At 41.8% G+C, this 10,314-nt stretch overlaps 3 protein-coding genes across 3 annotated transcripts; 2 read left to right on the top strand and 1 right to left on the bottom strand.

The window, feature by feature from the left end:
• Positions 1 to 1,399: 1,399 nt before the first annotated feature.
• Positions 1,400 to 2,811, top strand: CCR75_007114 (uncharacterized protein; the record flags this gene model as incomplete). Its single annotated transcript, XM_067965178.1, has 3 exons — positions 1,400 to 2,250; positions 2,301 to 2,421; positions 2,491 to 2,811. The coding sequence occupies 3 exons, from the start codon at positions 1,400 to 1,402 to the stop codon at positions 2,764 to 2,766; spliced, it is 1,248 nt and encodes a 415-aa protein (XP_067822850.1). The 3' UTR covers positions 2,767 to 2,811.
• A 1,293-nt stretch (positions 2,812 to 4,104) lies between these two features.
• CCR75_007113 (uncharacterized protein) lies at positions 4,105 to 5,811 on the top strand (the record flags this gene model as incomplete). Its single annotated transcript, XM_067965177.1, has 5 exons — positions 4,105 to 4,229; positions 4,286 to 4,351; positions 4,412 to 4,487; positions 4,549 to 5,196; positions 5,278 to 5,811. 5 exons carry the CDS (start codon positions 4,105 to 4,107, stop codon positions 5,809 to 5,811), a joined length of 1,449 nt encoding a protein of 482 aa, XP_067822857.1.
• Positions 5,812 to 6,290: 479 nt separating this feature from the next.
• Positions 6,291 to 8,727, bottom strand: CCR75_007112 (uncharacterized protein). The gene is made up of 9 exons (XM_067965176.1): positions 8,657 to 8,727; positions 8,050 to 8,476; positions 7,404 to 7,555; positions 7,279 to 7,341; positions 7,040 to 7,219; positions 6,917 to 6,976; positions 6,722 to 6,853; positions 6,602 to 6,667; positions 6,291 to 6,529 (listed from the first exon to the last, which is right to left on the bottom strand). Exons 1-9 carry the CDS (start codon positions 8,657 to 8,659, stop codon positions 6,416 to 6,418), a joined length of 1,197 nt encoding a protein of 398 aa, XP_067822856.1. The 5' UTR covers positions 8,660 to 8,727; the 3' UTR covers positions 6,291 to 6,415.
• Between the last annotated feature and the right edge of the window lie 1,587 nt (positions 8,728 to 10,314).

Genomic DNA, 10,314 nt, shown 5'->3' with positions numbered 1-10,314 from the left:
GGAAATGTGGTCCTTGGACGGACTACAAAGTGCTACCAGGTGTAACGGGGCACTACGACTTGTACTGCTTCAGTACAAGTCCACTTCGCACTGCTTCAGTTGCGAGTGGTGCCTTACGTTATTTCACGTACACTAGTACGTGCAGAGGAAGACTTCTCCTTGAGGGAACTAGCTTAAAGAGGGTTAAATGAAAACTGTATTAATATAATTAAGTATCTCTTCTATCTATCTTGTGAATGCTAACTTAATTATAATCTAATATTAACCATGCAATTGAATTCTTATCTTATCTTATCTCTATCTCTCTTTTGTTATATCTACAGCTGATTATTCTGCGGATAAATAAATATAATGGTCTATACCTATTTATGGATAAGAATTCTGAACATTACTAAATATAGTAATATCCTCTAAATAGTATCTACCTTTTAGATAATATATTAATTAACAACCTTTAAGTGTTAATTTCATGTAACGATACACTTCGTTACAGTTCTAGCGCTCGTATTCCAAGGTTGCTCGATATCGTGTCACCGTGCTCAGCCTGCTAACTGCGGTGCTGACCTTTATGCCCCTTTGTCGTCATAGCCATGCCCCATCAACTTCATCGTCGACTCTCTAACGCAAAACGTTTCGCCTCTAAAAGTTCTGGAAAAGAGTCCATTTCAGCAGAGGCTTAGTCTTATAAGACTCAGGCGTAGGTTGACTACTAGTGCTACTAGGTGTAGCGGAGCTACCTCGCTTCTTAATTCTGAGGAAGATATATAATCTCAGAAAGTCACTTAGCTCTATAGAACTAATAGGTTCAACAACTCAGTGAGTTGTACAAGCTCGGAGAGCTTAACGAATCCTAGTTCAAGGAAATCAGGGGTTCGTGGAACCAAGTGGCAACTAATGTCCAAGAGTATATGCCTTAGAAAGGTTTCTATGTCTCACAAATCAATGCGCAAGCCTTATGAAGGCACTAGACGCTTTAAAATCAAAAGGGGACTGAACTTAATTGGATTATTTAAATCTAAAAACCTTACGCTAGCTAAATTAAAACAGATTTCGTCCGCCAGATTATATCTGGCGGCACCACATATGTTACCCATAATAAATGGGATTTTAGTGATTAAGTATTAGAATAGAATAAAAGGGTATTCTACCCATAAAGTAAATGTACAAACACAACGGTACCCAACCGAAGTAAATTACAGCGTCAGAACCGACTCAATTACTGCGATACAACAAACTGGATCGAAGTAAGAAATGTTCAAGCCTTGACCTTCATTGGCGTAAGTTAGCACTATGTATGCATGAAATTTAGCCAATCTAATCAAACCGAGGGGAATTGACCAAAAACTGAGGAGATCAACGGTTTCCTAAACTTACTAATAACAGATTTTCACGGACAATTATGGAGCTAAAAGCCGAGAATACGAAACTGAGCGAGGCTTTGCGAGCTTTACAGGAGCGATACGACCGCCTTGACGAGTACACCGCAAAAAAAATCCAGGACCTTACCGATGAAAACGAAATTCTGGCAGAGGCTAATCGTTTGCTTCTCGAGAAGGCGGAGCAACGTGTTTCACCCTCCATTAATGAAGAGCTAGCGCTTCACCAAGTGCCAGATGAGCTGTTGCTTCCCGGTCAAGCACTTAAAATTTGTGAGCTTGCAGCACTAGACAACGTGCACACGTTTGGAAACTTGTTGAGTGTCAGTATACACGTCGCCAGGCCCGAGATTATCATAACGGGGGGAGCAGACAAGTATGTGTGCGTACACAACTGGAAGACGGGCAAGAAGCTTTGCGTGGCAGAAACTAGTGCTCCGGTCTTAGCTTTGGCCTTCAACCCTAAGTCAAAATTTGCTGACTATTTTGTGGCAGCGGGAATGGACGCAAAACACGCTGTATATAAACTAAAGCAAGAAGGAGAATTCTGGAGTGTGCATACAGTGTGCGAGTTCCAGGATCACAGTCGACAAGGATCTTTTAATCTTGCGTGGAGTACGAGTGGATTACTTTTTGCTACAGGAGCAAGCGATAAGTCACTGAATATTTATCAGTGCTTCCACTTAGGTAGATCCGATGAACAAGTGGAGAAGGTCAAGTCGTTTTACTTCAATGGATCTGTAGAAGCCATCGTCTTTGCCTCGACGTCAACTTTTAGAGAAGCAGATGCAAGTGATGACGAATTGCTGGTTGTTGCCGTGAGAGATGACTGTTATGTGCATTATGTGGACTGCTCCACATTTGAGAAGAAGAGGTGAGAGACAGAAGTGTTGAGTGGCATGTTTACTAAACAACTCGATACAGGATTAATATGAATCCGGACGGTATTGAACACGTTTCGTACACAATTTTGAACCTCAGTCTATCGCCGAGTGGCATGTTCCTACTGGCTGCCACCGATTCCGACCGTATCTTCATATTTTCGGTAAGTTGGAATTTTATCGTCTCAAGATCATACTCATAAAAACATCGCTTTGACTATTAATGTTTGCAGCTACGGCATAAAGTGGCACTGCGAAATTTTTATGGTCACAAGGCCGGACCTTATAGCCAACCACGCGCTGTCTGGCACCCATCAGAAAAGTACATTATCTCGAATAATGAAGAAGACGGAACTATTTTTGTGTGGTCTGTCGCTTCGGAAAAGATTGTAGAGACGCTCTATGCGCACAATGCATTGGTGCGAGATCTTGTTTGTACAGGTCCGGCCTCGTCGGTGAAGTTGATAACTGTTTCATATGATAAGCGGATTAAAGTTTGGAAATTATAAACGTTATGTAAATGAACACGACTAAGATTTAACTGAGAGATTCCACTTTTGTCAGATCTTAAATTCGTATAATATGACGTTTCTTAGCAATCGAATATCTTTTGGACAGTACTAGTGATGTTCTTTTACTTTGAAGCTTCAATTTTAACGATTCAACAGCCACATTTTCTGTCAATGAACACTGAGTCTGAGAGGCCCCAAATTCGCTGAAGACTGTAAAACTTCTAAATTAGCTGCAGCTGCTATGGCCTTAATATAACACGCGACAAAAAGTTGGCAATACTTTTTTATTAAGGAAAATAGCGTGTTGGCTACGTGGCGTTGAAGGTGTTACGAGCATGCAAGCCATAATTATTGTATAGTGACATCTCGCGGACTCCGCGAGATGTCACTATACAATAATTTTGCTTTTCGATCATACATTGCGTTACAGATGTGCAAATGACGAGCTCGTTTCAGTACACTATCTACAAAATTTTCCGAGAATGCAAAGACTCATTATGACACGAACTAATCGGAACTCTACACGACGAATTAACTTTCTCGAGTTACACCACTGCGCCCTTTTTGCCTCAAGCGCACAGCCTCCTCGGAATTCGCGAATTGACCTGATAGCGCTTTTCATAGATGCTCAGACACAAAGTACGTCATGAGGTTAGCTTAATATCAAATCGCTTATCTTGCAGTAATTTGTGCTTTTTTAAGCAAATAAAGGGCATAAAGGATGAGGTCGTAGAAAAAACGCTTGCCGCTTGAAGACAATAATGCGCACGATATCGGCGATGTAAATTAGCTTACGTCGATGCTTTTGCTGTCGATTGGGCTCTGCGCTAAAGCGTACTGCTCAGCTAAAATTACGAGACCTGGCTGCTAACGATTCTTGTACACACAAAATGATCGATTCTCCATGCTAGCTATCGAAGCATCTATATAGATATTTTTGACTTTAAACTGAAAGCTGTTAGAATCCATGATCGGTCGAGCATTGCTTTGTATCCCCTCCTGACTGTTAGTTGTTCTTGCATTCAAGCCTCTCAGCCGCACGAAGATATACAGATTTGGTGGTCTGCAACTTCCACAAAAAGAAAAATTATTGCTGAAAGTGGCCAAGTTAAAGTAAGGTCAGCGACGGTGTCTATTTCAATAGGTAACTATCAATTTAGAATATCCTGTCTGGTAGTCCATAAATCTATGCTCATTTTCTAAGAAAAGGTCATCCACATGTGTACACCGCATTCTTGTCTCGATTTTATCCGTACTGTTTTTGTCTGATTTTGTTAATAGATATCTATCTAATCAAGTTTTGGCACTCTCGCAACATTAAAATCTGGAAAGCCTATGCGAGGCGAACGACGCAGACCGACGCCACATCTGAGTGCGCTCACGCACGATCGAAACCGATACAAAGACAAACCACCAGATTTTTACGCACTGGGCCAGATATACCCAGAATTTAAGCAATAGTGAGCAAAATTCGCTAGCTGTGAGTAGCTGATCGATTGTTGACCTTTGACTATAGTCTTCGAAACATAGACGATGACATGTGTCGAGCATCGCTCGCATGGAACGATCCTTTCGCTGTCAGGTACCTAATAATGCTGCTTTCGCTTCATATCAACAATGTACGTAAGTATGCGCTGATTAGGGAGCTTACCAAGACATTGCTGCTGCACGATTTTGGTCTACAATGGAACATTCCGATCAATCGTCTCTGTCCTCCGGTATGAGAGCTGATATAACTTTTTTGATGATTTTAAATTACTTCCTGACTTTACGCTGCAGCTACCGAACCGCTTAAATTATATTCATTGGATCGAAGATTTGCTTCGAGAACAACAAAAACCTGACCAAAAATCTTGTGCAACAGTTATTTCTGGTATTGACGTCGGCACGGGAGCAAGTTGCGTGTATGCGTTGCTAGGCGCGACACTGAACAAGTGGAGATTCATAGCAACGGAAATTAATTTCGAATCTTACGAGTGTGCGAAAGAAAATGTGGCTAAAAATCATCTGGAGCCGCTAATTTCTATCAAACGAACGCACACAAATAGACTGCTGCTTGAACCATTGCAAGAGGAGCCAATACATCGCCAATTTCATTTTGTCATGTGCAATCCGCCATTTTTTGACCACATGGACGAGGCCGACACAAATCCCGATTCGAGCTGCATGGGCAGTGCGAACGAGATGGTGTTTCCAGGAGGCGAAATTGCTTTTATTGAAAACATTATCATCGATAGCGAAGTGCTTCGAAATCGCGTCATCTGGTATACTTCAATGGTTGGCAAAAAGTCGAGCCTTCGCAAGTTGTTGTCGCTTCTCCGTGGTAAGAATGTGAAGAGCACTAGCACAACGGAGTTTTTTCAAGGTCGAACAAAGCGATGGGGAATTGCATGGTCATTTTCTAACGATGCGATTGATGACCTCTCTGTGCGTAATATTGTGCTTTTAATCGAAACTTCTGTATTTGTTTATGTTCTGATTTAAATTGGTTGAGCTTGTAGACAAAAGTTCTGGGCAAGCGGAAAGAAGCTCACAGAAGACAAGAATTACGCTTCCAGGTGCCACTTAAGTCTGATAAAGGTTTGGCTACGTCTTTTTGATGCTGATTTACTTGTTTTCTCACCCAATGTTCCCGGCCTGTCTGAAGAGACAAATGGTTGCATTTCATTAGAGGAAGCACTTGATCGAATTCGCGAGTTTGTTAAACAAAAAGTTGAGCTTCAATTGTCGATCGAAACCGAGGACTACGTGAAGAATACGAAAGGCCATATTGTTAAGGGCTTGAAGGTTAAGTGCCGGCTAAAAATGCACAGTCTGGGAACGTCAATGTTAGGTCATCCTTCACCTAAGCTTAGTTGCGCTGGCCGAGTAGAGATATTCTCATCAGAAAACAATGGATCACTTGAGGTTTTCATCATTTTTGAAGAGGGAAATCGATCTGCATTTTGGACGATGGCTGATACTTTGCAAGGAGCAATTGTTCGCAGTGGTCGTCAATGGCGAAGAAAGCATCGGCACCAGCAAAATGACATTGTTGTATGATTTTAATGAGATCTAAATTGAATAAACGGCGTCAAGCGTCATCATATTTTCATTCATCGAAGGTTTTTAAAGCTACGTCAACTCTAATAAATATCTAGTTGAGCTTCTGTCCAGAAATATATCTTTATCCGGTTATGAGCTCCTTCATTATTAGTAACATTTTTCGTGGCTTACATCGAGACCACTAGAATAATTTTTACTGATAGAGATACTTCGAAGATACTAGAAATTCGATACGAATCACGACAAATCTCGTCAAAGTCATGAACGGCTCTCAGACTTTTTAAGAGTCATGGTCCGACAGACGCGTCACACATAGCTTGATTATGCTTGTGATCTAAATGCGTATAAGCTAGCAGCATGAATCTTAGCTCACTTTAAGGCATTCAAACATAATGCTTCATTCTACTTAAATACAGAAAATTTCAACTTCTGTATTGTTTTGCTGGATATCCATGGTCGATGAAAAAAAATCATGATGACGAAACAACAGACTTCATTGCACGAGCTTTTTAGATTGAAATAATCACTAATACGTATTCTGCGAATCTTCATATGAAATAAATAAGGTGCTACTTCGACAAACTGGAAAGTAAAGGTCCATTCAATTTATAATATTTGCACCAATAGCGCCACCAGGATGATTGCTCCGAAAGTTCTCCGCGCTAATAGACAACCGTTCGATTAACTGCTGAACAATTGCATTGCAAATAGCCTCCTAATCAATAAGAAATAAACGTCCAAAAGTTAAACGAAACGCATCAAACCAAATGCAGGATCTTCTAAATACCTGAACAATTATACTCTTTGATGGAACAGGGCACTTTACTTCATCATCTGCAGGTGCAAGAATAGACTAAAAAAAATAAATGAAAACATAATCTTTTTCCAAGTCATTTTAAAGTAATACCAAATCGCAATACTTGCTCAGTGGTGAGCAGTCATCCCCGACAATGCCTATCACACAGCACTTAGCTGCTCGAAACTTGTCGGGTAGAGAAAGAAGGTCTAACGTATGTCCACTATTTGATACAAGGATGACCTAAAAACAGCACGTCCAAGAAATAATGCATTTGAAATCATCGTTCGAAGATAATTTACGCACCACGTCTTCTTGTTTTAAACAGCCAAGCTCACCGTGCACCCACTCGCCTCCATGAATCCACTACGTCACAATAAGCCGTTGCCAAAACATGCACTCGCACCAAATCGACAATTAGATGCCTACTTGACTGCTTATGGAAATTGAAGAAAGCGTAGACGCCAGACGTCGCGCCACAAACCCCGATTTCCCTACTCCTGTAACAAAAACTCGGCAGTTCTTTTCGTGGCACTGTAATATATACTTGGTGCATCGCTCCAGGTTGTCCATGGCGTCAGAGTTCGTCACTAGCAATTCAAGCAGGTTCTAAAAGGTATCAAATCGAAAACTTATGGCCCGGCAGCTAGTCTTATTAATCATATTACTTGTAGAGTGGATATATCGCTCTTTAGGGAACGCATATACGCGCTGTCGCTTTTAGCCACGTCCTAAAGGGCGCGTAAATTTTTTTTTAGTGCGAGGCGCTTGAGCGTAGTTGCAAAATTCTTACCTTGGCATTCGAGTGAGATATCACCGATGTCCATTGACGCCTTCCGATGACACCAGAAAAGGCTAAGGGAGCGAGAGATGCTGCCAAATTGAGCGAACAACGCTTTGAGATGAACTGCTGCGCTCTATGGGCAAGGGTATGAAACATTTTGACTTGAGGACTGTAATGCCACTTTGATTGGATAAAACAGTTTAGCGAGTCGTCGAATTTACTCGGAGGGCGGATACCGACCGACACGAGCAACTGAAGCAAAGAATGTTTAGCAGTTGTAGTTGCAGAGAATATTAAGACGCAGCTATGTAAGGCAATCGTACGGAAGCATGCTCATGCCTCGCCAGAAAATCGAATGTGTTGGTGACATATATTCGATTTAGTCTACCACATGTCAATGTTTGCGAATACTACTTGCAATGGAATTATCACTGTCACGCCCATTTTGTGTTGAACAGTAAACGGCAGGCGGAGTTAAAATGGTTACTGGTGGAAGGAAGACAAAAGTAGCCGCTGCCACCTTCACCAAAAGCGCACATGCTCAATCGACACAATAAGAAACAAAATCGGAGCGAGATATGTCACCATGTGTATATTCTCATTTTAGCTATGCACCAACTTGTCCAATCACCGGCCGCTCAAGCTGTCAGAAGACAAGCGCCGCCAGCAGCCTTGATTTTCTTTTCTGCTTCCGCGGAAAAGTACTTGGCTTTAACGATAATTGGCAGCTCAGGAAGCCGGCCTTTACCCAAAACCTTGAAAAAGCCAGCCTTCGTCACGTCAATAACGGGGGCTTTGCCATCCTTAGCCTTTTCAGCCTGCTCTTTGGTCTTCTCTGACACAAGAGTCCACAGGCGCTCCACATTTACAGTTGGGCAGTGCGTGCGATTGCGAAGAAGATGGAAATGACGCATACCAACTTTACCGAAGTACCCAGGGTGAAATTTGTCCATCAGAATACGGTGGTGATGCTGCCCACCAGCGTTACCACGACCACCTGGGTGCTTGCGATGCTTGCCAACACGACCGTGACCAGCACTTACATGTCCGCGTTTCTTGCGATTCTTGGAAAATCGGGACGGCTACGCAGGCACAAGCACACATAACACACGGCCTGTCAATCATCATGTTCTTTAAATAATTTGGTATGCTGAGCTCGAAAGAGACGAAGACTGTGACTTTGACTTCTTTTAAAAGACACATTCCATACTCTTCCGCAACACGCTTGTACAATCGTCAAACTAAAAAGCGACGGACCTTACCATATTGACTTGGTGATAGGCGAATGCGAATGGGAGGCGTATTGGCTCAATACAAATGGTTGGCTCGTTGGCTTCCAAACAGATGAATAGTACCACTTACTGAATACATTTATTAAGTGTAATCTACAAACAGATTATGGTTAATGACCGGTCCGGCTGGACCGGTTCTTTTAACAATAAAAATTCCTCTACCGTGAATAGTTTTTTTGCACAATTTGAAAATAAATAGAATTTGTGCTTGTGCTGCACAGCACAATGCACCTACATCGAGTAGCAGATTTGCTAAATGCACTAAACACTGATTGTAGTTATAGCTGCATGTTATGGAGAGCCCGTCTGCTGAAAGTTTATAGGTTTGGACTTTATATTTAGACTACTGAAGTAACACTCGATGCTTTAGAATTCATGAACATCGAATGAAGATGGTCAATAGAGCATCTCGCTTGGAGACCATATACGGCTTGAAAGCTGTCGCCCTGCTCAACAAGCTGGCCTTTATGCTCCTGGAAAATCTTATCGATACGTTGACAGCCGAAATTTCGCAGACGGATAGTACCAATGGACCAACGATGTAGTAGACGATATTCTCCACAGCATATGTTCTCATAATCAATAAAACTGAGGACTCAAAAATTGACAAGTAGAATCAGTGTGACGGAGTGTATCGCTACATGAATTTAACACTTAAAGGTTGTTAATATATTATCTAAAAGGTAGATAATATTTGGAGGATACTATTTTATATAGTAATATTCTGAATTCTTATCCATAAATAGGTATAGGCCATTATATCTATTTATTCCGCAGACTAATCAGCTGTAGGAGTAATCAAAGAGAGTTACAAGATAAGATAGAGATAAGATTTCATTTACATGTTTAGTATTAGGTTATAGTTAAGTTAGCATTTACAAAGATAGATTAAGAGACACTTAACTATATTTAATACAGTTTTCATTTTACCCTCTTAAGTCTACTTGTCTTAAGAGAAGTCTTCCTCTGCACGTTCAGTGTACGTCACCTAACGTAAGGCACCACTCACAACTGAAGCAGTGTGAAGTTGACTTGTACTGAATCAGTACAAGTTGTAGTGCCCCGTTTCAATCAACAATTAAAACTGCGCTGCAGGCCTTATGAAACTGTGACTGTTTTGTAGATTTCTTCCGGTACCCTAAGATTGTCGCTGGAGCGTTCCCACATGCGCACCCTCCCATCTTCCATCTTCGTTGCTTCATCAATCGCGGCCATGACCGTGTCTACCATTGCTTTGTCGATTTTTACGTTTTGCGTTTCAAGGACGCGCACTTTGTTGCACATTGCCACCACGCGCCATCCACCTGCGGGCCTCACGCACACAGAAGGTCGAGCTGCATTTGGCGACTTGCTCTTACGTACATGTCCCGCCTTGACTCACTCGACCACACAGTTACCGGTAGTGCGCGAGATAGGCGCTCGAATTTTATCTTTGTATTTGAGCTCGTATCCTTTAGCTCAAGCTTGCCATGCGACACTATATTGCTTATTTTTAACGGTGAGTAGTAGACATCAGTCAACTGAACAACGCTTGCTATTCCGTATGCAATCACGTGTAGTACCACACTTCCAACCATTGTTATTTATCGTCTTTCCGTCGGCGACCACGCATTAGTCGTCACACTCAC

The sequence above is a fragment of the Bremia lactucae genome, linkage group LG1 (assembly GCF_004359215.1).
Source record: "Bremia lactucae strain SF5 linkage group LG1, whole genome shotgun sequence".
Lineage (NCBI taxonomy): Eukaryota > Oomycota > Peronosporomycetes > Peronosporales > Peronosporaceae > Bremia > Bremia lactucae.
The sequence above is the reverse complement of the archived record's forward strand: the minus strand, read 5'-3'. Positions and strand labels throughout refer to the sequence as shown.

What these genes read in the sequence shown, in the direction of transcription:
- CCR75_007112 (XM_067965176.1), bottom strand. An exon ending in CAAGGCTGCTGGCGGCGCTT is followed by an intron (nt 7,556 to 8,049) that starts GTCTTCTGACAG and finishes ACAGTCCTCAAG; the next exon opens with TCAAAATGTTTCATACCCTT. An exon ending in GCGATATATCCACTCTACAA is followed by an intron (nt 7,220 to 7,278) that starts GTAATATGATTA and finishes GATACCTTTTAG; the next exon opens with AACCTGCTTGAATTGCTAGT.